We start from the raw sequence: 27,367 nt of genomic DNA, 5'->3' as shown, positions 1-27,367 counted from the left end.
TAGGATCCTTCTTAGCGGTAGCACTATTGTCTTACACGCTTTTAAAGAATGATTTATATCAGTTCTGTTACTAGCTTTACACAGCTAAACACAATAGCACCACACTGTGGGAGAACACATTGTCATACATCTATAGTGAATGAAGCAGCAATTAGGAACTGAGGCATCATAAGAAATGTGTCCAAATGTCTTGGAAGGTGTGTGTGCCCCCTGGGTTTAGGAGGATATGAGGTCTGGAATGCTGTGTGATAACTTTCAGCACTAAACGAAAGACCCAGCTTAACATGACAAACTTAAACATACATTACAGCTAGATTTTCAACATATTTCTGATCAGAGTAAACCTGGGCCTGAAGAATTGTGCATCCCATTCCCACTACTTTTATAAACTACCAGGTATTGCATATAGTTTCAGAGGCCATTCCACTCCCAAACATCAAAAGCAGCTGCCACATGCAAACCTGGGTCTTGCACCCAATTAAAAACTCGGGCCTTCAGCCTACTGCCGAGGAAACTAGCCACTGGGCTTATAAATAACATGAGATATACCATCAATTTCTCTAAATAATGTACACAGACTCAGAGATCGGTTGAGGTTGGAAGGGACCTCTGGACCTGTTCCACCTGCCTTGCTCAAGCATGGACACCTAGAGCGAGCTGCCAAGGATCATCGGCATTTAAATATCTCCAAGGATGGAGACTCCACAACCTTTCACGGTAACCTGTGCCAGTGCTCAGCCATCCTCACAGTAAAAAAAACCCCTGTTTTCTGATGTTCAGACAGAGCCTTCTGCATTTCAGTTTGTGCCCATCGCCTCTCTAAACTCCCTCAACCTCCCAGAAAAACACTCCTCCTAAGGCAGCCCAGGATACTGTTAGCCTTATTTGCCACAAGGGCACATTGCTGGCTCATATTCAGTTTGGTGTCCACCAGGACCACCACAGTGCCTTTTCTGCAAAGATGCTTTCCAACTGGTCAGCCCCCAGCACATACTGATGTTTCTTCCCATGTGCAGGACTTTGCACGCTTCCCACTGTTGAACTTCAAGAGGTTCCTGTCAATCCATTTCTCCAGCCTGTTGGGGACTCTCTGGATGGCAGCACAACCCTCTGGTGTATCAGCCACTCCTCCCAGTTTGGTGTCATCTCAAACTTGCTGTGAGTACACTCTGCCCCATCACCCAGACCAATGAAGATGTTGAAGAGGATTGGACTGAGTATTGACCCCTGGGTTACAACAGTAGTTACTGGTCTCCAACTAGACTTCATGCCACTGATAAGCACCCTCTAGGCCTATCCATTCAGCCAGTTTTCAATGCACCGCACTGTCTCCTCGTCCATCCCATACTCGTTCAGCTTCTCTGTGAGGATCTTATGGGAGACAGTGTCAAAAGCGTTCCTGAAGTCTAGAAAGACAATATCCCTTGCTGTCGCCTTATGTACTATGCTGTTTTTTCATAGAAAAAAGAAAGATGGAGATGTGCCAACTGCAAGTAGGGAGCAAAGGTCCTTGAAAAAAACTGACAAATCTAGCATCCAATTAAATTTTAAACATTTGGCCTATGAGGACAAGCTAAGGAAAATGAGCTTGTATAGCCTAGAGAAGAAAAAAGCTTAATAGGATACCTAGTAGTAGTCTTTCAACACCTAAGAGATTATCGAGAAGACAGAGCCAAGCTCTTTGCCAAAGTATACTGTAGAAGAATGTGCCACAACAGTCACAAAGAGAAACAGTGAAGGTTCCATCTGGATATAAGGAAAACATTTTTTCCCTAGGAAAATAATTAAACACTGGAACAGGCTGCTCAGGGAAATTATGGCTCTCCATCCTTTTCTAGACACAACTGGACAAAGCCTGGAGCAATCTGCTTCGAGCAGATCAGACTGAAAACCTCTCAAGGACCCTTTAATCTGAAAGATTCTATGAAATCAATTTTTCTTTATGTTTGCAGTGGCCTAACAGCACACATGTAGTGAGCATACACAGCATAACTCGTTCATTCCCAAAACCTCATTCGCTTATCTGAGTCTTCAGGTTTTTTTGTTTGTTTTGCCAAGGAACAACACAACACATCTTATTTATCCATCCTGCTGCCTCTGGACTGATGGGTCACCGTACGGGAAAGAAAACTGCCACAGCAACAAAGGCTTAAAGGGATATTCTTAATTTTTGCAGTCATAAATCTTTAGACATTCAAACAGGCCAGCAGCAAGAGAGTTTGTACTGCATTCATACTCCATAACACATTAAGCATCTCCAGTCTCATTAGTCTGAGGCAGAGTTGACAACCACCTGCTTCTTTCCAGCAGCATAAAAGACAGAAAAAATCCGTGGGGAAGAGGGACAGAGCACCATTTCCTATTGTTGACTGAATATAAACAACTGTCTGATTGACACAAAAAACCATCCTCTGACTACATCCATACACTGGAATCTTCATTTTCAGTGACAGATAAGACCATCACACAATTCTATAGAGACATGGAAAGCTGAGTGGCATCAGAGTATCCTGCATATTTTTCAGAAGGAAATGTAAAAATCACAATGCTTGATTTCTGCTAAGCCACTATACAAAAATACTACATGAGCAATGGCTAATTTTTTTTATTATATCTATACAGAAGGTTCTTTTACAGAAAAGCAGCACTTAAGTAGAAGGTAATTTCCAGGTTTATATTTGTAAAATGGGTATTTCTATATGGCAACATCCTTCCAAGAATGTTTAATCAAGTGCTCTTTCTTTGTAACGTGTCATCAACAACAGCAGCACTGCAAGATGAATTCTATCTGTTGGTAACCTTGCACAATCCTACCCTTACTCAAGGACACTGCAAGGGTATGATATAGAAAATCATTGCCAGTTTAACAACTGCATGCCAACTTCTATGCAACCTCATTCAAATCTAGACAGTAGATTTAAAAAGCCACTTAGTTATAGTATTCACACTGCACATCACACGAAAGGTGGAGTCACACTTGCTAATTAGTCCTGCCTAATTTTAAGTCTGCAATACTAACAGGATTCTTTTACTCTTTTTTTCTTAAATCACTGACTTACATGCATCACATGGAAACGTTAATGAAGAACAGACCACAAAGAATCTCAAGAAGTGGAGAAACTTACTTCTTTCAGAAGAAAAACAATAAAAGTACCAGCATGTAGCTAAAAGAAATCCACAGGACTCAGAATCATAATGTTAACACAGAATATATTGGGCACTCAGCTTTAGGAGACTTTAAATAAAAAAAAAAACCAAACCAAAAACCAAACACCAAAAACCCAAACCAACCAAACAAAATGTCTGCTGTGAGCTCAAGAGTAAAAAAAAACCCTGACTATCAAAAGGTAAATAACAGGTCTATCAACTGTGAGTGAGTCACCAAATGTTGTCCAGAAAATGTCTTCAAACTAGGCTGCACCAACAGATAAAAATATTAACAATGCAACTTACTGACAAATATCTACATCACCTTAGCATAATGTTACGGAGTTTGCATTAAAAAAGCCTAAACAACTTTTACTAAATTGTGAATGTATACATTCACAAGATAGTTGCAGTAAAATGCACGCATGCAGGATTAGAGAATCCAAGCTGGCATACAGCTGTCAAACCAAGCTATAACGAACTGTTGTTTCCTCTGTCAGAGTTGAAGCATGCTTTCATCCCTCACCTTGGCTGGTCATTCAATTTTTCCCTAAACTGCTTTACAGAATCACAGAATCACAGAATGTTAGGGATTGGAAGGGACCTCGAAAGATCATCTAGTCCAATCCCCCTGCCGGAGCAGGATTACCTAGACCATATCACACAGGAACGCGTCCAGGCGGGTTTTGAATGTCTCCAGAGAAGGAGACTCCACAACCTCTCTGGGCAGCCTGTTCCAGTGTTCGGTCACCCTCACCGTAAAGAAGTTTTTCCTCATATTTATGTGGAACCTCCTGTGTTCCAGCTTGCACCCGTTGCCCCTTGTCCTGTCAAGGGATGTCACTGAGAAGAGCCTGGCTCCATCCTCGTGACACTTGCCCTTTCCATATTTATAAACATTAATGAGGTCACCCCTCAGTCTCTTCTTCTCTAAGCTAAAGAGACCCAGCTCGCTCAGCCTCTCCTCATAAGGGAGATGTTCCACCCCCTTAATCATCTTCGTGGCTCTGCGCTGGACTCTCTCTAGCAGTTCCCTAGCTTTAGTCTGAGTGAGCTAGGCTAGCAAGACATAATATTTGAAACATCTAAATTAACTTGGTTAATTTAAAATGAAAGGAGCTGTGCCATAAGCATTGGGGACAAAGGGGAAGAAAGAGCAAGAATGAAGATTCAGGAGGAGTAATTTAATCAGTAAAAACATAGGATTAAGAAATCAGGAAAATATAACTTGTGATGGCTAACAAAAGTCAACTGTTGCCACACGATTGTCCCCTGTGATTCAGGTCAGTACAGCTTCTGAAGTCAACATTTTTGTTCATAGCTTACTTTAACATATTAATAATCTCTGCTCTGTTTGCTCATGTGGCTAAATGGCACACAAATAAAGAAATAAATCACTGCAATTAAAAAACATTCTACTTAAAAGCCACCAACTATTGGAGGAAGAACTGATGGCAATATCCTTGTCAAACTTTCCATCCCTACTCATGAATCAATCTTTACACCGTTCTGCCTACTCCGCTTTGCTAAAGTGGTCTCTCCCATGTCTGATTATCGCCTCGCTAATCCTAATCTTGCCTTTCATGATTCTCATCTCACTTGCATTCGTCTTCCCCCAGACATTCTCAGGCACCAGCTGCTTCTTTTCCACAACCTTTAGCTCAGCTGGGATGCTTTCCCTCTCACCTTTACAAACATTCTGTTATTAACCTGTAAATTAATTTCTATTTGCTGCTCCTTTTCCCTCCTTCAACCCATTCTCTCTGTCCTTGCAGGCTGGCAATCACAAATCCTCCTTCTCTGGTTGGTTATCCAATTTCATTTTTCAAACACAAGTTCCTTACTCCTTCCTTCCTGTCACCCTACACTACTCATCCTTTTGCCTCCCTCTTCCTCCCACATTCACCCCTGGTAGGAATCTTTCCCTCAGCAGCGTCCAATTCCAACTTCTGACTCCCTTTCTCATCCTGCAGCAACTGCAAATGCACTCCTGAGCAGAACTGGGCTGGAACATGCTCCACTTAAAAACCAAGCTTCCAAAATCCACTTGGCCAGGATTTCAATGATTCCTGCTCCCTCCTCTTCAGGAACAAAAAGCATAACCCCGATAAGTTAGGCATTTATTTTAAACTAGGATTTAATTTACAAAATATATATGTTTTCACAGCCTGTTATAGAAGTCCTAAAATTTGAAGTCCTTCACTTACCAAACACACATAAATAATGAATCAGTCGTATATCTAAAAGTTGCTGTGAGAACTCTTAACATTCTTATTTTTCTGATGTATTACCCTTATATGTACCAATGGCTGCTTTTTCATACTTTTCCTGCAAAATAATAATATTATAATATTGTAATTCTTAATGAGAAACTGAGGGTATTTTTACATTTTAAATTACCTTGTATTCTCTAGAACATATTTGCTTGTTCTTTTCTACAGTCTCAATTTCTACAGTATTTATCCTCCTTACAGAAATTTTGTATGTTGAATCTAGAATGCAACTATAACCAATTTCACAGAATTCTAAGAACTTAAGAAGTTCATGTCATACAAATTGACATCTATTCTACATCCTCCTTTTCCTAAGATTTCTTCTGAAGTTGTTAAAGCTGTCTTTAAGACTATTAATGAAATTCTTCAGTTTTTACCTTTACTACTTTAATTATGACATGCCTTGTCTTTTTATATGAGTTAGAAATAGTGTTTTACATTATTGCATATAAGACAGTTCACCTGAAGAACTGTTTAAACCAATCTGACCCTGCAAAGGGGTCCCTGCAAAGGGAAAAAAAAAAAAAAAGACCAAACCAAAAAACAGCATTCATGAGCTGAACTGTACACAAACAGCCAGAAGGAGCAGATCATACTTTTATGGATATACTGAAATCCTAGATTGCTCTAACACTTCAGTGCTCTTCGTTAAAGCAGCATTGAACAAGGTGCATAAACAGCATTAGAAGCTCCAACCTGTAGAGTGCAGTTCCCTACACAGGCAAGAATACAATCTAAATTCCCCACTACCTGTAGCCCTGTAATAGTGTATTCCTGGGTACAGAGTCACCCAGCTAGAACAGCAAACAGCAGGATTGTAGAGCTCTAAGTCTGACTTCTAACATAGTACTTGGGGCACGCAGTCAAACTCAGGTCTCCAACAGCCAGGGCTGGTGCACTAACCATGCGCTGGACAAAAGGAAGTTGCTTCCTAATCTCCTTCCCCGTCCCTCCTTCCCCGAGTTTTGATCAAAAGCAACCATGCCTGATGAGCTCTGCACCGAGTTCAAGCTATTCTAAAATGGCCAGACTTGACCTGAGAAAGCTTATGTCAAAACATTCAGGGGTTGAAGAGAAGTTTTGCACTGTTGCCTTTCACTGCTGCAGTGTAACAGAGCTCAAACTGATCTTAAGCAACTACCACAGCAAATGAGATTTGAGCATGAGTGTGTAGACTTCGCTGAAGCACACTGCTAATTTATTGCTCCAAAATGTAAGTATTAATTATTTTCAACACCATGTGAAATTAAGGTACATATGAAGCTTTAAATGAATAAGTAACAAAATAATACTAATAAAAAGCAAACCACAGCCTACAACTGAGGCTCTGCTAGGCTTCTGGAAGTAGAATTTGGGCAAAATTCTTGGTCTAAATGTAGCCCTGAATCAATTCCATTTAACGCACGGTTAAACTGGACAGTTCTATTCAAGCAGTGACTGGAACTGACCAATAATGCTAGAAACTACATTATACACTAAAGCTAATTCTGTGGGGAAAAAAAAATAAATGACATCTTAGAAATATTAAGCAGTATTTTTTTTTTATGTAGAACTTCATCCCTAAAAAACTGCACATTTACTCTCATCAGGACAAAAAGCCCAATGATGAACTCAATGTTATTAAACCATAGATAATAATCCCTTTAGTTTGTCACAATATAAAAGCTCAAACTTGTAATTTGCTTTTATACCTTATAACACGTAAGAGATGTGAATATGTTTCAACAACATCTGCACTGGGGATATTTGGAAAAACATTATCATTTCATTCATCTTAAAGCAGCAATGGCAAAATACTAATTAAGATAAAACTCAGCAGCTCAATGTGAGTGTTAAGTACAAAAAAGGCAAAATTTACATGTTTTGACTGGAAAGAACAGCAGGAAAGTATTTCAGCAGCTAGTTTTCTCTGAATATAGATTACTTTTTCTGATGTAAGGTATCTGACAGTCTTCAGTCTTTGTTGAGACCTACACACAAGGTGGGGTAGGGGAAGTCTCAGAAATGGACTTAAAACAAATTCCCACAAAACTTAACATCCACTTACATTTTGAATAAAAAAAGGTTTGCGGTTACTATGGTAAGTGCATCTACCTGCCTCAAGTTTGGGTGCAGACAAGGCTCAGTCTTGGCAATGAGTAACAGGCAAAAGAGAAGTGAAGCATGCATACTGACTCGTGGTGAAAGTCTTCTGTAGACACGGTAACAGATGATAAATCTGACACAGTCTTCTGCAGAGATGCAACTTCAGTACATCTACGACAAGTAGAAAAAAGTTCCAAGGCTGTACTGCATAAATTTTCACAGCTGGAGTAAGGCTGAATGCTGAAAGGAAGGATTTACTGCCAAGCAGTTTGTACAGAACTCTTTTTTTTTCCCCAACATACTAAAAATTATGCTATGCGTATGCTTTAAAAATAAACAAATGAACAAACCCTTTTTTTCCCCCACAGACCCTTATCAGCTTATTATAAAACTCTCTTGGGTAAGCTTAGGCCATATTTCAGAAGTTAATGTACTAATTAAAACGAAGACTTGCAGCAGCTAAGTAAAGTTTTCTTTAATCAGTTTGTCCAAACATTCATTTTGAATCTATCCTACCTTGCAAAAAACAAGTCTCATTTACTTCTACCTGAAGACCCAGTGATATGTTAGTAGGACTAGGCAGAACGATGGTCACTGCTATTACCTGCTTTTTCTCTCCACATTCAATTGAGAAGCAGCTGAACAGGTCTAGAACTGCAACCTTAACTAGCCCCTGCTAATGGAGATCCCATTCCTGACTCTCAATGCAAACGTACTACAAATTGAATCAAAGCCTCCTTCCTCATTTTAGGTTAAAGCGCAACTGAAAGAACCAAAGCAACCCGCTGCACACCTCTTGAGATTCAAATCTTGTTTTTCTCCGCTCTGGGTGCAGACTTGGAGTGCAGAATAAACACAGTCTCCCCTATACCGAGGGTATTTTCCCTCTGAATACAAAGAAGGTGATCCCCCCATTTGCTAGGGAAATGTTACCCAACACCAACTGCTATAGCTGAAACCAGATCCTACTATGGCCAAAACCAGAATATATAAGCCATGAAAAGAGTGCTCCAAGATAACTAGAGATCATTTTACATAGTTCACAGATGTCATAGTTCAACCATATGTCTAGGGTAGCAAGCATATTTTTTTTAATGGTTGAGGCACACTTTCAAAATTGATTATCTGTTTCCAACTGATTGCTCATTTCCTACCTTAAGGAGAAAAGAATCCCTTCAGAAGGCTAGAAAAATCCATGTTTACAGTCCTGTCCTTTCTGCAAGAATCTGCCCCGAACCAAGCTTTAAAACCATTACTTTATTATTGAGAGTTTAGTCTGAATGTGGCTTCAAATACAAGCTGGAGGAAGATTATGCCAAACTAAAAGATTTTTTTAAAAAAATACATATACTCAAAACTGCTAATGATCTCCTGGTCCTCCTCTTCCTGGGCTTTTTTGGAACATTCAAGGAAGGTGCTGGCCTGTTTCTCAATAAATAATTTCTACACATGGGATACCCAAGGGATAGGTAAATCTGTTTATGATACGACACTCCTCTGTGACAATCTAGATTCCAAATATCACACATTCCGTGCATCACTAAGGTAGCATCACTGAAAGGGAGCCAACACCAAAAGCCCCTTCCCTCACTAACATTTTCCAGCATATGACAACCACACGTAATCCACTGAGAAGCAGAAAATATTTGCCTGAGAGGTAAAAAAAAAGTCAGTATCATCTGCACTTTCCTTCTAAAAACAAAGACACGTAATCTTCTTTCTGATAAACTGGTTTCCTGGCTCAACTGTTTTCATGAAGACACATGGCTGTTCACACAGCAATTTGCTTTCTGGTGCTCCCTCATTTCCAGGTAAAGACGAAAGTTTTAAGAGTAATTGCTCTGTAGCTGGAAAACTGGCCAAAACCCCTGAAGAGAATGACTCAGTGGGAAACTTACGAAAGGGGCAGGGGGAAAGACACTCTTTGCAATCCTGATTTCTTTCCAGTCTAGTTTAGGCCCCAGAGCAGTAAGAACATGAACCAAAATGACATGGGACGGGGGGGACACATCTGAAGGAACACTGCTTGACAGACTTTTTGTTTTTTTTAGAACTTGTTTATATACATTTTACTATGGAATGTAAAAATCTTTGAAAATGAACATTTGCACAGAAACTCTTTTCTGGACAAGATGAAGATGAATTTGATCTGCAATATTGATATTGTGAACATTTTCTACTATTTTCTGTTAACCTCCTCACAAGGAAATAACTCCCATTTTACAGAATTACCTATGTAAATCTGTAAGATTTTCATATACTACATAAACATCACAAACTGTTTACCTAGACCAACATGGACTATAATTTAAATAAGTTGTTTTTATGACAACTGTCTGACTACAGTTAGAATCTTCTACTACTATACAGATTTTCTCAAGAACGTAAATCAAGAAACCATTTTAACTGATGAAATAGCATATGCTAATCAATTTTAATTAGCATGTCACCTTCAACATAATACTGAGAAGCTGAATGTAATTTTTTCAGTCCACTCTGAATGGCACCAAACATTCATAAATACACTGACAGTTTTGGATACTGGACCATTCTGAACCATTATCAGCATATTTACATTGTTGATTACTAGCTTGCTGATACTGAGCAATAGCCCTTCCCAGTCTCCCTGTTAGAAAAGAGGAGGTAACAGATTACACATACTTTACTGAGAAACAGGACTAGGGAGGATACAGAAAACATCTGAAACAACTAAAAAAAGAAAAAACACCAAACCCAACAAAAAAATAAAGGATACGTTCACATTAGACAAATACTGTCCACTTTCTCATTCCTACTGTATGCATTACGTATGCCAGGATCAAAAATTTGGTCCTGAGCAAGACACTGACCATAACAACTCAGCTCATATGCGTTAAAGCAGGCAGGAAAACAGGGTTTTTGCATGTTTCACAGGGTCTTAACCCCAGTCAAGAAAACCATTTAATTAGCGCTTGGTCAAATGGGAATTTGGACTTAGCACACCTCTGTGCATTTGAGCCACTCCAAAGAATGCTGATCAAAAGATTTTTGCATGTCATTAAAGAACAGCATACTTTCTGAAAGTTTATAAACAATAAATTTCCAAATAGCATTTCAGCTGATAAGATGGAAGACCATATTTATGTTTTAAAAAAAAACAAACCCAAAACCAAAAAAAACCACAACAAAAAAACCCAACCAAACAAGAACAAGTACAGTGTTGGCATCACCTCTCATTTACTAACAGGGCAGGATCATACCCCTTCAAACACGCTTACTGGCATAACCTTTTCCACAGAACATACACAGTCATGCAGAAGACATGGCACAGTTTCAGATTTGGGAGACAGGACTTTCTCCTTTCCCTTGGAAGCTTACATTTCTGGAAGTAACAGGATCTTGAACATGGGCAGTAGGCATGCAAACTTCCATTTCCTGAGATTTCAAGGTTTCCCTGTAAACCAGCAGCAGTTTAACAGAAGTAGCAGGGAGACAAAAAAGCATTTTTTTAATCATTCTTTGAGGACCATCCCCTACTCCCCCCAAAGCCACAGAGATTAGATAAAGTAGAAAAATGTGAAAAATATAAAAAAATTTTCTGCTAGTTACAGTTTACAGGAAAGACTGGAGCAGGTTTATACTTATTAGGTACAAGACATGCTCGTGTGCTGAAAAACCCTTCTCTTCCCCCAAACCGACTGTGTAGGGAAGCATGGCTGCTCAAACAAGAAGGCCAAGATCTTATTCTCCCCTGGTGAGAAAAGATTAGGTAAACTTCCTTCTTCCACACATGCTCACAGGGACACAGAGTGTGGAGAACTACCTCTCTTCCTTGACTTCTAGGCAGAAGCAGTGAAGCCACAAAACTTTACTTTTTCCATGCTGCAGAAGCAAAGTCAACCTGCTAAAAGAAAAGCTCTTTACACTTTTTACAAATAATATGGGGGCAGGGAGCAAGCATCACTTATTAACTACCTGAACTGTCATCAGGACTTTCAGGAGACAGTAACAGAACAGGTTACTGTGTACCACTCCCTCTAAGGAAAACAATCCAGGTTGCAACACTATGGTCTGCAGCTGGCTGCAGATCCAAAGATAAAACTATAATAATGACACTTTTTCAAAGGGTCTGGTTCTTGTAACTATGAGGACTACAGAAACTTTTTGTCAGTTCTGATTTCAGAAACTGAAATTGCAGTTTGATTCTGTAGCGAGCCAGTTTTCATGGGAGCAAAATTCTGATTGACAGACATCCTACAGTCTGATGGAAGGCCAGTGGGTCTGAAGAAAACTAAAGAGATCTTGGTGTATGCCAGCACATACAGTATGAAACAATGTATAAAAGTATTGACATGAAAAAGAAAGGTAAAGAAAAGTGGGGGGAAAAAAAGCCAGAAAGCAGCTTTGACAGAGGTACCGAGGAGCTTTACATTACAAAAGACATGCTGAAAGAATGATAACTGGCAGAGAAATCCTTAAAACACATTAAAGTATATTGACACTCAAATGGGAAGCAAAATGTTGGTACTGAAAAGCCTAGCAAAAACCAAAACTGTTCTATATTCATTAACCAACAGAGAAGGCAGAGTCAGATCCAGTATGATCTTTTGTTCGAGACATTCTGAAAGCACTCAAAAGGTGTAGGAAGCAGAAAGATGAAGAAAACTACTTTCTACATAGGCATAGAAGTGGTATACAACAGTATATTCATCTCTAAAACCAAAGTATAGTCTTTCTGAAATATGTCTTAAAATTACAGAAAATAAACTAAGATTAGAAACGTAACGAATTGTATCACAGTAAGAACAGTAACAGGAGTGTGACTTGCAAATTTGTAACAGTCAAAATGAAAGCAAAAAGTGCTAAAAGTTTACTTATTAACTACAGCTGTATCTGAAGATGAGGCAAGAAAGAATACAAGATATTTCTCTTTAAACTCCCTAATGTTTTCTAAAGGAAACAAACACAGGACACAGCTATCTTCTTCACTGATACAGGCTTTACAAAACAAACTCTCTGAACAACAGTCAATCATGAAATCTGGTCAAAATTTGTCTTTTTAAGAGTACAGATGAAAATGTAGGACCAAATAGCAGCTCAAGATAAATTTCATCAAGAAACTAGAGATGGCAGCAAAGTCTCAAGCTATCAATTGAGAGAGTAAGAGAAAAATTTAGAAAGTTCTGAATAACTCGTACAGCTTTGTTCAAACAGTAAACATTTCAAGTTGTTTTTTTCTTTTTTCCTTTTTTAAACAGTAACAAAAGAATTGGAAACCCATTAGAAAGAACAGGTATAAACTACAGTAAGGCTTTATTTTTAAATGCAATGACTTCACAGAACAATTTTTAGCATGTATCAGAAAAAGCATTTTAAAATAGCTTTCAAGAAAATATATATGTTTAAATCTACCACGTATCAGTGTTCTCAGAAGTCACCACTGATTTCTGAACATTCCAGCTATGTATCTGAAACCACATTTCAGGAAGGTATTATTCTCACACTTTTCCACGGCTTTGCAACTGTAACAAATACTGAGAAGTTGGGTATAGGCTCAGTTTCAGGAAGAGAATTTTCAACTCTTTAATTTTCTGCAACACTTTAAATTTTTTAAAAATACATCAGCAATATATAGAAACTAAGCCCTATTCTGAAAACCAACAAATATTCACAGAAAGAATCACAAAAGTTTCACAAAGCAATCTCATCTTTCTGCTAAATTAAATCCCTGAGAATACTCTAAAATTCTACACTTGAATTTGCTGGTTTAATTCTAAACCAAAATTATCCTAGCATATTGAAAAGCACTGTCTCAACAGCAATGAATAGCTCAGTGTCTCACAACTAAGGAGAATACCCAAACCAACAGTTCTGCTACCTATCTTGCCTAGCTACTAACCGAAACACGTCCTCAGACCCAACCTGCTGGTCCATGCCCATGCTACTCACTCATTGGTGCTTGGAACATTCACTCCAAAATTGGGAGGCACATGTTCAAGTCCTTCCTTAACACACAGTACCTGCAAAAGCACTCACCAGGCTAGAAGATACAGGAAACAAAGGTATTCTCAACACTCGCAGCTGATGTTTTGTGGAATCATTCAACATTCACCAGATGACTAAGAAGGGAAAAGAAGCATCCATGATGATCATACTCACTAAGCAAAAAAAAGAAATCTGATTCCCAGTCCCTGTTCTGAGAGAACTGTATTTCATACACACAACTCAAGCAAACAGATTCCACAGCCATCTATTTGAAAACATGCCTAACCAGCAAAGAGACAATCCTGACTTTTGAAAAGTCAAACAACTAAGAAACTAAGAATTCAAGAAAAAAAGATACATCTGCAAGAGTTGAGAAAGTATCCGGTCTCAATGGCAGCTATGAAGTATTGAATACTTTCCAATTGGAAGTGCCTGCAGCTGATAAAAAAAAATTGAGACACTTGAGATCTAAGATTAGAGAAAGAGCTCCTGATATTTTAAGCACCCTGTTTACTTCATGCTTTTCAAGATAATTGAACCTTAAGGGCTGAACATCCAAGAAACCCAGCCAACAGGTAACCATTTTTTCCACAGAGAAAAAAAGTAAAAAAAAAAAAAATAATAATAATAAAAAAAAAAATCTTAATCTAATAGCTGTAACTGAGCAAAACAGTTCTGTCTGACCTTCAGTTTTGAAAGCCCCTTTTGTTGCTTTCATCCCTGTAGTGCTGAAGCTCTGGAATTAAGATGCTTGCAGGAACAGACTAAGGAAGAGATTACCTCTAGTTTGGGGGCTGTAGAAAGGCAAACAGTGTTTTCTGTAAGCAGAAGTTGGTACTTGTCAATCTAAACTTGATCTAGATATACTAACACAGAACTTTTCCTCAGGAAAAAAAAAAGGCAAATATTTTAATTGAAGCAAGTTCTTGATCAATGCAATACATTTAAATTTAGGTTTAGAGCAAAACAAAGTCTGAAAAGGCAGCTCAGGAAAACTTGGGGGTTAAATTTCTTGAATTTTCCTAAACATGCTATCAGTACTTTTGCACATAATCACATCAGAACCAGAAGTAACAGATTTGGTTTCTATAAAAATCAGCAGCACTTACAAACATTAAGCATGCTTGAGGTTCAGAGTACATCCAACTGCCAATATTTAAGTCCTGAAGGACCCATCAAAATACATGCACACTCAAAGAGCATCTAACCAAATCGTAAGCTAATATGCTTCAAAGAGTTAATTCAAATATTCAAAAAATAAAAATCCCAGACTTACAGTTGCCTTCCTAACTTTAATTTGACTCTGTTGTGTACCCAATTTAAATTCTGAATGAGGTGAGGTCCTGACATAAACTTAGTGCTTGGTTTTAATTACGGGGAATGTCTATGTATAGAGAAAGAAGGAAGAAGCAAATTAAGAACATAAAAGCAACTAGATGTGATTTTTTTTCTTGTGTGTTAATAATTGTTTGTTAATCTGCAACTTATTTTTTTCTTTAAAAAAAAAAATCCCTTCCCCCTTTTCCTCCCCTTTCCTTACCATTTTCTGGATTATTGCAGGAAAGAGTTTGGAGGCCATCTTCCTGCTTATGATGCAAAAAAGTCAAACATGCTTTAAAAAACAACAAAGCATTTTATGATATGGCCTAACTTAATAGTTCATTGTTGTCAAAGGTGGGGAGAGGGGAGGGGTGCTGCACACCTTATCTATCTGCATCCCTAAGTCTTCTAACTTGAGCTAGCTCTGACTTCACTGTAGGTCTAGTCAAGCCAGTGAAAGCAGCAGCAGAATAACCCATCCGAGAAGTGAATATTTTTTTAGTGCACCTGGCTTATATAGATCAGATGAATGCTAAAGCTGGCACAGAGGAAGAAGGGTGGATCATGCAGGGCACGGAAGCACATAAAAGAGAGCAAGACCCCCCTCTTCCAGCAGCAAACTTATTTCAGCTCACATCACAAAATTGCACTCATATACTCCCCACAGGGCCTCACACCGGGGCAAAGAGAGGAGAAAGGCTACTACTACCATGTTTATAGAATCTACAGACCAGCTACAACTTGATATACCTCTCCTTCAGGAATCATGATGTACTTAATGCAGGATTACAGAGATGCAGGATTTCACCTCAGTTCCTGCCCTGGTTAGCTGCTCTGTACAGCTAGACCAAGCGCTGACCAGACAGATGTTTTCTCTAAATCCATCTGAACCAAATCTATCTGGTCCTGCTAGATTCAAGTTCAATCCTGGTAAACCTAGAGAGCTCCACAAAGATTTGCTCTGTTCCAGGAAAAGTTACCAGGTCAGATCAGTATTCACACAGGAAAGATCCTATCACTGAAATATATCATTCCCTAAATTTTTTGTAATCTTCCCAGGCTACCCTCACCCCCATCTTCTATATTGTCTTTTCCTAACCAGTAAGAGGGGAGCGGGGGAATGATTTGGAGAAGGGAGATAAAATTACCTCACTTGCTTCTTCACTGTCCTTCCATTTACAGGTGTAGAGAACCCTCTAATTGAGCGTAAATTAGTGCTTTCCCACTGTTCAGAATGTTTCCCGCTGTTCACTATCGAGAACAATATCTGGAGCCAAAAAAAAGGAGAAAAGTGGGCAGCTGACAACTCCATTTGCAGCAACATCTGCAGGATTTCCCTGGAGCAGTGTGGAAGTAAAGTAATAGCAGACCCTTTCGGCTGGTTTCTCCAAGCTAGAACATCAAGAGTGCAGCCAAAGGTTTTACTCGTAGACCCTCTCCCCAAAACAAAATTGGGAGAATAAAGAAGACAGAAGAACATGTCTGAAGATCTTGTCAAGTTAAACTTCCTTTTAAGAGAAATAGTAAGAACATTTTTCTTTTGGTTTGTGGGGGTTTTTTGTTGCATTTTGTTGTTATTGTTTGCATTTTTTTCCCTCTGGAAAGAGCAATACAGTACTCCATCAAAAAGGCAGAAGAGTTGAGGAGAAACTTCAGGGTGACAAAAAAAGATGAACCAGGGACCACTATTGTAAAGGCATTTTGTGTTTTGTTTTTTTTTTTTAAAGACAACAGCTCTAATACTGGGAAAGTCCATAACGAATCCTGAAGGCACAAAAGAAAAATGGATACTTTACAAAACCATGTAAGAAGACATATAGAGACAGATTTCATAAAGTTCTGAATATCCTAAAGGACACTGTACCTGAGAAGCCTGAGCCTCATTACAGCTAAGACTTTTTTCCTTACCCCTAGATCTCTTCAGAGCAAAAATTTCCAAATGTGAACTGCCTTCCAAACCCCGGTAACAGTGAGTTTAAATGAAGTCACGAGTTACGTAAGAATCCTATGATCCCTAGAAAAGGCACACTTCAAAATTGTAAGGGTTTCGCAATCTCAACTACAGCAGAACTGACACTTTGCTGAGATAAAACTAGTTTTCAACTTAGCTGAAAGTGCTTCCTAAACAACTGAACTGAAACAGAACACATTTTATACCTGTTTAAATGCCCATATAGGACTCATACCCCAGCTTTTACTTCTAAAAATTTTGTTCAGAGGCAAGCTCTTTCTTAATTCACATATCCTAGGAAATGTACTCAATATTAAATGCTAGGAGTAACCGCTTATATCCACATTATCCATAAAAGAAAATGGGGATCTTAGTAAAAAATGAAATCGGAGTACCTGAAAGCAGTTACACATGCCATTGGGTAGTCAAAGAAACAGGTGAAGGAGCCAAATGAGAATCTATTTAACTAAATGCTACTTAGACACCTCTGGTGCAAGGAAAATATACAGAACTTAAGCGGCACACAATGAACTTTGTAAGCGTGTAAGAGCTATACATCAATTATAAATAGTTTTTAACTATTGGTTTCTGAAAAAGCTAAGTCAATACAGAAATTGACAAAGTATTGACAATACAAGAATTCTGACAAATCCTGAGCCTGGAAGGAAAGTATAGCCCCACTGTACCTTGAATATTGTAATAAAAGACAGAAGGTGTATAGTAACTTTCTGGCTACCTCTTCTTAGGGGTAGCAAAAGAGGTATGAAATGTTTGAAAAAAGGTATGAAAGTAAAAGAGCAAGGCACTCGTTAACCAAGGTAGGGTCACTTCTGTCATTTGAGAATACATTAGGAAATAGTCCTTGGTCCTTTTAGTCCGAAATTTATCCTGTAACAGTTTTCTAGCTGTTTCTCTGAAAAGATGCCTTCGCTTCTCATACAAACTGAACCGAAAAATTAAATCATAGAATCACAGAATGGTTTGGGTTGGAAGGGACCTGATTATAATGCAAAAGTCTTTTTATGGTCAAGATCCAAAAATTACTCCAAACCTTATATAGGTGTTTTCATTTCAGAAAAAGATATTGGTAGGAACGGGGCTCAAACACTAGTAACACGATTGTAACTGAAACATCAAAGCTTGCTGGGCACTTCTGTTTCCAACAAGGGAGGATTCCTTTTACCAACAGACATCTCCCAATAAACATGGTAACTCACTCTGAATACAGCAGAAGTTTATTAAAAGAAGTTACTAACCCGACGCTCTAAAGTACAGTTCAGTTTACAGCTACGTTGAAGTGAAGGCTCTCTCTTCCCACGCTTTGGATGCCTCACGCAGGTATCCTCTTACATGCTTATTTGATATATATGCGAAGAAAAAGAAAAGGGTTTCTTGGGGGTCTTTTGGTGGGCATATTAGCTGATTAGTACACTGTCTTAAGAGATCAGTCTAACTTTTTAAATAACTAGGGATGATAATTCTGGCCATGCATCTAACATATCCTGTATAAACATTTTCACACTATATACTGAAAAAAAAAAGTACTCACTCCTGGAAAAAGGAGAGTTATTTTTTTTTTATTAACTCCATCATTTGGCATAAAAAACCTACTTTTAACAACCACCACTTTCAATTCTGAAGTCACCACTCTTCAGATGGCACATTTAATATGACTACAGGTTTCTGAAAAGTGATCTTTGGAAACCCCATATTAGGGTTAATACTGCTCGCTTACCTTACACTGTCATGACGTCCGTGTCAGAGATTATAAGAAGGCCAGTGTATCAGACAGAGAGCTAAGTAGGTGAGCGGCTGTTGACATAAAATACGGGTCTTTTCTTTCCCTAATATTTCTTTATCCTGAAGCATTTTATCTCAAGCATTGTGTTTGAATTTAAATTATTATCAGGGATCACTTGGGTCCTAAAGCCAAGCTCCCATTCTTGAAGGCAACAAAGTTTCATACTATTTTAATAAAAAGATCAAACTCTTAACCTAGCAAATCTTCAAGACAAGGTAGCTTTTTTTGTTGTCCCACAACTTCTCACAGACAGCTGCTCCAGAATCTCAGTAGTAAATTGGTATAAAATCTTCCAATTTTCAGCCTCAAGTTACCTGGGACTAGTCTGCACAGATTTGCTCATCTGCTCTTACCTTCAAGGGCTTTCTTCTCTTGAATGTTTAAGCACAAAAACATATTTGCAAAGACCTTGCACAGTCTTTCTCAGTTTGCATTTTCCTAGATCAAGCTCCTTCAAATCCCCTCTTAAGCAAGCCTCTACTTCCCTATTACAGCTGTCTTGTTCACATAAGGCTGTACACAAGAATGCAGCTGCTTATCAAAACAACACTACAAAAAGCCACGCAAATGGAAAGGAGAGCACTGATTAAAATGTTGTACTCTGCAACTAGGTATATTAATTCTTCCCTGTGATCCGCTACAGTTGAACCTCTTAAATAGACAGAATCTCTTAAGTAGAAACAAGTCACTATTACAGTTAAAATCCACAGCAGAATAACTTAGATAAGGGGATATTCTAGCAACTATACACTTCAAATAATCTACTGTTATTTTCCTGAAACAATGCACATTATGACCTCATGCTTAAATCAAATATTAATTATAATCTGTTCATCTTAAACCCTGTAAAACAGAAAACAGCTGACAATGTTTAATAAAAGTACACTAATAGTACACTAGTATTTCAAACAGTACTAAGAAACTCAAAAGCTAAACTAGACAAATCATGTTCCGTATCCCAGAGAATTTCCCTTCCATCTCCCTCCTTTCCAAACAGTGAGTACATAATACTGTTGTTTCACATTTTCATTTGGTTTGTCAAAATTACTCCCATTAGTTATTTGCATCAGTTTTATAGGAGACGCAAAATTTCAACAGTGTACTAGAGAAAAAGCACAGTTAGGAGTCAACAGTATTCTCACTGCTGTGCAGAGAAAATGGAGGCAATAATGAAAATTGGTATCACCGAAACCATCAAAATATTTCTAGATATTTTTGTTATCACAATACTTAAAATTATTAAAATATTTCTTGGACAAGGAATCCATGAGCTCTCTCCTCCCTTTCCTAAACACTCCCAGACTGGAGCTCAAATCTAAAGCATCTCCATCTCAAGGTAATAGCTCAGGATGGAACTGCAACCACCATCCTCTTGTCTGACTGCAATGGGATACAAGCCTTCATACCGTAACACAAAAAAATCCTGTCTCACTTCCCGCCCCAAGACCTCGCATCCTCCCCTCACAACTCCTGCAGTGTTCCAGCAGTGCTGATGGGCTGCAGAAGAGAGGAACACCTGCAGGCTCCAGGCACTTTAACTCCTCTTTACTAGATGGAAGAGCCCAAGCAGAAAGAATCATCCCATTACAGAGGAAGGAGGGATGAAAACAAACAAAAACCCTCAAGTGTGCAGTGCAGAAAAGGATGAGACTGAACCCAGTCATATTGCAGAGAATATCCTGAAAGCTATGACAGTATTAGCACCAGTCATCACATTATACTTTGGTACTAAAAATACCAACGACTGCACTACTACTATGCACAATGATTGCACATGTACATGGTCCACAAATGGAAGACAAAAATTACAAAAATGTACAGTTTCAGTAACTATTAATATGAAGACTAACAATTTCAGTTGTGACCAATGCCCTTTTTAACACAAACTTCTATCAACTTTTTCACATAGTATTTACAACTTAAAAATCTGGAGAAACTTTTAAGCCACCTGTAATCCTAGTATTAGAAAGATCAGACAATCTTTATGGTACTCCTCTAATGCCAACATAAACCAACTTGAACCTTAAGACGGACAGAAACTCAAAATCAGATAATGTAAAATAAAGTCCCTGCAGCACAAGGACTCTATCATAAAAGCCATGCTTCAGTCTTCTAGATTCAATACCAACTAAAGACAGGCATTGTCTCTTTGGCATAGAGAAAACTACTGGGATGTGTATGTGCAGCTCCTATGATAAACGCTGAACAGTTTTCACCTCAGATGAAAACCCAAGATGTTTCAACTCCATGCCTACTATGTTTTATAAACTACTCAATGCATTCTGAATGAAAATTTTAATAAAAAAATAAATAAGTACACTTAGCACTATTATCTGTGAACTGTCAATCAAATGCATGGTCTGATCAACATAACAAAAGGCTTGAATATTTTAGGTTGTTTTACTTCTCAACCAATATACAGGGAGAATCTCTTCAAAGTTACCTGGAAGCAAGTTGGAAAAAAAATGGCACATCTGTGTTTTTCATCACTACCAGTTATCCTGAGATACATTAATACATTTTTGAAGGCTAATATAGAAATCCACAGTGTTTAAAAATATACTAGATGAGATTAAGATTATTAACTACTTACTAGGCTGCAGAAGAAGATTGAAATATTTCTTTAGAGCACTGATACCAAAGCAACATATCTGATGCATATGAAACATCCACTGTGGGGATTACCTCATTTATCAGGTACATCATTCAGTTAATGTCTGTGTGCCTGTTGCTTTCTCAGATCAACCATCTTGTGTCCTTGTATTGGTTCTGATCCATTAAGAATATAAAAGGCCACATTTGTCATATAATATAAAATATAAAAGAATATAAATAAATATAAAAATAAATAAATATAAATATAAAAGAATATAAATAAGAATATAAAAGGTCACAGCATCCTCGAGGCTAAACTGAGGAAGTGTGGTCTGGATGATCGGGTAGTGAGGTGGATTGTGAACTGGCTGAAGGAAAGAAGCCAGAGAGTGGTGGTCAATGGGACAGAGTCCAGTTGGAGGCCTGTGTCTAGCGGAGTCCCTCAAGGGTCGGTACTGGGACCAGTACTATTCTATATATTCATTAATGACTTGGATGAGGGAATGGAGTGCACTGTCAGCAAGTTGCTGATGACACAAAACTGGGAGGAGTGGCTGACACACCGGAAGGCTGCGCAGCCATTCAGAGGGACCTAGACAGGCTGGGGAGTTGGGCGGGGAGAAATTTAATGAAATATAACAAGGGCAAGTGTAGAGTCCTGCATCTGGGCAAGAATAACCCCATGTACCAGTACAAGTTGGGGGCAGACCTGTTGGAGAGCAGCGTAGGGGAAAGGGACCTGGGGGTCCTAGTGGACAGCAGGATGACCATGAGCCAGCAATGTGCCCTTGTGGCCAAGAAGGCCAATGGCATCCTGGGGTGTATTAGAAGGGGTGTGGTTAGCAGGTCGGTTCTCCTCTCCCTCTACTCTGCCCTGGTGAGTGCGCATCTGGAATATTGTGTCCAGTTCTGGGCCCCTCAGTTCAAGAAGGACAGGGAACTGCTAGAGAGAGTCCAGCGCAGAGCCACGAAGATGATTAAGGGGGTGGAACATCTCCCTTATGAGGAGAGGCTGAGGGAGCTGGGTCTCTTTAGCTTAGAGAAGAGGAGACTGAGGGGTGACCTCATTAATGTTTATAAATATGGAAAGGGCAAGTGTCATGAGGATGGAGCCAGGCTCTTCTCAGTGACATCCCTTGACAGGACAAGGGGCAATGGGTGCAAGCTGGAACACAGGAGGTTCCACATAAATATGAGGAAAAACTTCTTTACGGTGAGGGTGACCGAACACTGGAACAGGCTGCCCAGCGAGGTTGTGGAGTCTCCTTCTCTGGAGACATTCAAAACCCGCCTGGACGCGTTCCTGTGTGATATGGTCTAGGCAATCCTGCTCCGGCAGGGGGATTGGACTAGATGATCTTTCGAGGTCCCTTCCAATCCCTAACATTCTGTGTGTGATTCTGTAATTTACTTCTTGCTTGAAGTGTGTTTGTGTCAGCCAAGTCTGAAGACAAGTCAGTAACCTAGACCATAACACATCTGGTAAAGTAAAACTACTTGACTAATGTTAGTGTCATAAATACCACTTCAAAAAGTTCAAGAAGAAACTGGGATTATTATTCCAATGTTTATCTCCATATCGCTTTCAGTGATTAAAAGGTATACTGGAAATATATGCAAATAAAGATTTCCCTTGATTTTTTTTCTAAAGGAAACACAAACTAGAATTTCTCTCTATCCCTCCTGGACTTTCTTTTCTCCAACACCCATTCAAAATGAAAAATGCATGCTTGCAGAACTTAAACACATTAAATGTCACATAATAAACAGTTTATCACTGTCATTCCAATCAATTCATTCATATACTATTGCATTGTAATAGCTCCACACTTCAGCACACCAAAAGCTATTATCACAGTGTTTACACAAAGTCTTATCAGTTTATTGTATTTAAAAGTGTTTAAAGTTTATCCTAAAGATCAGAATATCCTTCAACAAATTGGACTGCATACCGTCAGCTAAGAAACTATCTCCTTATTTCTCTCGTAAATTGTATGGGAACTTTGACTAAATATTCAGACATTTTACAGGCAAAGATCTCTTTTCCACACCCTTTGTGAAAATACCTTTTACTACCTTAAATGACAGTGGTAACTCCCTATTTAGGAAAGATAAATTACACGTTTTAATATTTCATGTGTCTGAAACGCAAATCAGGGCCAGATGCGCTATTTGCAAGAACTAAATTACTGTATCAATCAATAATAAATCACAGGAACACGCAGACATTTAGTGGATGTTTCACTGAAAGATGTTTAGCAAGATGCATACGAAGCAATTCAAAGCAGATTTACAGCAGCTTTCCTGAAGTTGCTTAAAGACGGGCAAGGTGGTACCCAAAATCTGTAAGCTAAATAAAGATGCTGCATCCCTGGTTCCGTGGAAGTCACCTGCGTAGTACTGCAAAGAAACAGGAATACTACTTATACAACTCACGTGAAACTGTGTATTTTAAAGGCTTTTTTAGAGGACTGACACGACATCTGTGAGGAAAAGCCTGAGCAATAACAACGAGCTATCAACCCTTCACACCACCACTGCTATTTTCAGTGATCCACCCTGCTTTTGCTACAGTGCTCTTGACATCATTATGCTACTGTGATTCAATATTTATCTGTTAGACCTAGTTACATCACAACACTATGTATACTACCTAAGTGTCATGTGGAACTTCTGTAGCTAATACCTAATCCACAGTTTTTGAGCTCTCTCCTCAAAATTCTCTGATCACAAAACAAAGCCATTTGAGATATGCAAACATCTGGACCTCTGTGAATCATCCATTCTCTAAAAGGGTGTGCGGTCATGCATAATCCCTGTACCTTCCTTCTAACGGCAATCAGGTATGAACAAAATAGTGTGTGAACTGCAGTGGTTAGCATAAAACCACTTGTGAAAGGAGTGTGCCAAAAACTGACTTCAAAACATTTTTAATAACAGAGTTTTGTTTCTCAGTTACAGAAGCTCCTCACCAACAACCAGCATTAAGCTAAAGCAATCACTTACCATTTACGACAGCAAACAAGGCCCTTTAAGCTTAATATTTTAAAAAGTTGTTTGTGTTAAGAGAAAGGTAGTAATACCTTGTGAAATGACAGAACTGAGTGCTGGAACTTCTCTTGGCAACAAAGTCACCTGCTAAATCCAATACTAGCATTTTAGTATAATCCTGAGGAAAGATTAATTCTAGAATATTTTTAGCCCTAGCTTTGAAAGTAGACAGCACTTGATACAAACTGAAAAGCATACTGGTGGAGAGCGGGCAAGAGAATACATGCAGAAGAAATTCTTTGTTTATAATCAAAACACGGTGAACAATTATTCTTACAAAATTCATTGTCAGGAAGAAAAAAACTGCAAACACACTGAACAGTGTCACTACTCAGGCTTCCACAGCAATCTCAGCTCCAGAATCAGAAACATACAGGAAATTTAGGAAGTCAAAATATTGCTACATCTTTCAGGTCCATTTTGCAACACAGACACAACTACAGAAAATATGTGAAAGATAATGAATAAATAAAAAACTGATTTCGAAACCGGGCATTCACAAAAACATGAAGGGAGGGGAAACGGAGTTCAGCTTTAATTCTTTACCACCGTCTGCTTTAGGGGATTCTCTGCAATTTCTTGGTGCGATTACACCGACTGAGACTTGAACCAGCATCTTCATCCACCCTACAAGAGCGGTAACCCGAAACAGCCAGCTGGGGAATGCTAGCAACTACCTCAACTCCTAGGTTTGAGACCAGCCTCGAACATCAGTTTAATAGCAGTTGCATAATAAGACTCAAAAGGCCAAGCACTCCTACTGCCTTAGACATCTCTATCTCCACACGAATGAGAATGGAGGGAAAGATCTGGACGAAAACCGAGCACTACCCGAGCGCCACTCGTAATGCCACTAACAAGCTGGTTATTATGCAGCAAAGAGGAGGAAAAACCAACACCTGGCACACAAATATGCAGACACTCAGTGAATAGGTGGATCTACAGAGAGCTATCTTCCCTCTCCCTTCCCCAATAGGCAATCCTTGATGGGTGTGCCAGGAATGGGATATAGGGGGAGGAGAAGAAAAGGGGTGGGAAGTGGCTGCCGCTTGCTGCAGCCAAGCTGAGCGATGGTGAGGTGGTTAATCATGGTGGCTGAGGAAACGCCGGGTCACTTCTCCCCCTTCCGCCTGCCGGGTAACACGGCGGGTGGGCAGCGCGGCGCAGGCACCCGCCGTCTCACCCCCACCAGCCAAGCGGGGGGACCCGGATCCCCGCACCGCTCACACGGACCCGCTGGCGGCGGCGACTCAGGTGGGTGCCGAGCAGAGCATCCCTCTCCCCCCGCGGCCAGCGGGAGGGGCCGGGCAGGGGGGCACGGCCGCCCCCTCCCCGCTCTGCCCGGTGGCGCACACGCCTGCCCTGCCCTGCCCTGCCCTGCCCGCCTCCCGCTCCCCGCGGGACTCACTTGCCGATCACCTCGCAGAGCTCGTACACGTCCTCGAACAGCACATCGTCGTCGGCCATGGTCCGGGCGGGGGGGATCAGCCCGAGAGGCGGCGGCCCCGGGGAGGGGGGGAGGAAGGGGGGGCGAGGGAGGGGGGAGGGGGGGCCGCGGGCACGGTCCCCGCCGCGCGGCGCGCTCCCCTGCCGGTCAGCGCCGACCGCCACCACCGCGGTAAATCTCCACCGCTACGGCAGCTCCCGCCGCCACCGCCACCTTCCGGGGGCGCCGCCGCCACCCGCCCGGGGGCTCCCGCGGCCGCGCCGGGACTCCCCGCTCCTCCTCTTCGCGCGGGCCGCAGCAGCCGCCGCCGCCGCCGCTCCCCGCGCGTGTCACACACACCGCGACCCCACCTTCCTCCGCCCCCCACCCCTCTCCCGCCCCCTCTCAGCCGGCAACTCCCCAGCAGCGGCGGCAGGCGGGCGGTTCCGGCTAGCGGGGCGGCGCGAGGTCCATGGAGGGGATCGGCGCGGCGGGCAGAGGGGCCGGCGGCAGGCGGCAGCGCCGTCTCGCTCACTGGGCGGGCGGCCGCGCGCTCCCGGCCGGGCGGGGGGGGGCAGCGCGCGCCGGGAGGGAAGATAATAGTGGGAGGGGGGAGGGGCGGGGAGTTGCGGGCGCGGCCGTTGATTACGCTGCCGTTGATTACGCTGCCAGGAGCGAGGAGAAGCAGCGGCGGCGGTGCCGGCCGCGATAGGCGCCGGCTTTGCCGGAGGGTGGGCGGGCGGGCGCGCGCTCCCGCCGCCGTCGTCACGCAAAGCCGTCACGGCGAGCGCGCGCGCGCGGGGGCGGGCGCCGGGGTGCACGCGCTGCCAGGGCGAGCAGGCGCAGCACGGAGGCACGCACGCGGGGGGCTGCGTTCGCTTCCGTTCACTTTCTCCCCCCCCGCGCCGCCCCGCCAGAATCGCGCGCGGGGCCACGCCCACCATCCATTTGGGGGGTCGGCGAGGGGCGGGGGCAGTCGGGCCGATGTGCGCAGGCGCGGACTGCGATGACGTCATGGCGCAGGGAGGGGGCTCGGCGGGGCGGTTGTTGGTGTCGGTGGCGGCGGTGCGTGAGGGCGTGGCCCGGCCGGCTCAAGTACCGACCTGCCCTGTCTCCGCGGCAGCCCGCTCCGCCGGCTCACTGAGCGCCAGCGGCTCGCAGAAGGACCGGCGTCCCCGCCGCGCTGAGGCCGCGGGGTGCGGGGGGTAGCGCGGCCCTGGAGCTGGGCGGGGGGGGGGCGTGTGGTGCGTGGGGCGGGCGCGGGAAGGGGGGAGAGGAGGCTCGGTGGGTCGCGAAGGCCGCCGCTGAGGTGAAGGGTACGGCGCTTCAGCTGCACACGCGTGCCCTGCAGCGGCGGGCGTCCCTCCTCGTTTTCACCAGCTCGACTGTAGCAATAAAGAATCTCTGTGCAAAACTGGGCTTGTAGAGCTTTGTCCAGGGTTGGGTGAAGTGCTTTTTTTTTTTTTTTTTTCAAGAAGATAGAAGTATTTTCTGGAGCACAATTTGAACCCTCTTTGTTAGTAGGAAAACAGTCATCTTATTAGCCCTAAAAGTAGTGAATTAAATGAACCTTTTAGGAATGCTCTTAGATACACTCTTCCAGTTGGGCAAGTAACTGGTGGCTGTCGATTCTCTTAACAGCTGCTTAAAAACAATGTCTGAGACGACGTGAATTTTAAAACACTAAGTACTTATCTGATATATCCTGTTGCGTGATTTTTAACGTTACACAAAAAACTATGCATGAAAGATAC

At 41.3% G+C, this 27,367-nt stretch overlaps 1 protein-coding gene across 2 annotated transcripts in view; it reads right to left on the bottom strand.

The window, feature by feature from the left end:
* The window catches only part of CASK (calcium/calmodulin dependent serine protein kinase), a 233,534-nt gene extending 207,709 nt beyond the window's left edge, over positions 1-25,825 (bottom strand). For both annotated transcript variants that reach the window (XM_068417554.1, XM_068417564.1), the window contains exon 1: positions 25,596-25,825. In XM_068417554.1, coding sequence (XP_068273655.1) covers positions 25,596-25,654 — 59 coding nt within the window. In that variant the 5' untranslated portion in view covers positions 25,655-25,825. The remainder of the gene's footprint in view (positions 1-25,595) is intronic.
* Positions 25,826-27,367: the final 1,542 nt, after the last annotated feature.

The sequence above is a fragment of the Nyctibius grandis genome, chromosome 2 (assembly GCF_013368605.1).
Source record: "Nyctibius grandis isolate bNycGra1 chromosome 2, bNycGra1.pri, whole genome shotgun sequence".
NCBI lineage: Eukaryota > Metazoa > Chordata > Aves > Nyctibiiformes > Nyctibiidae > Nyctibius > Nyctibius grandis.
Note: the sequence above shows the minus strand (reverse complement) of the source record. Positions and strands in the feature narration are given on the sequence as shown.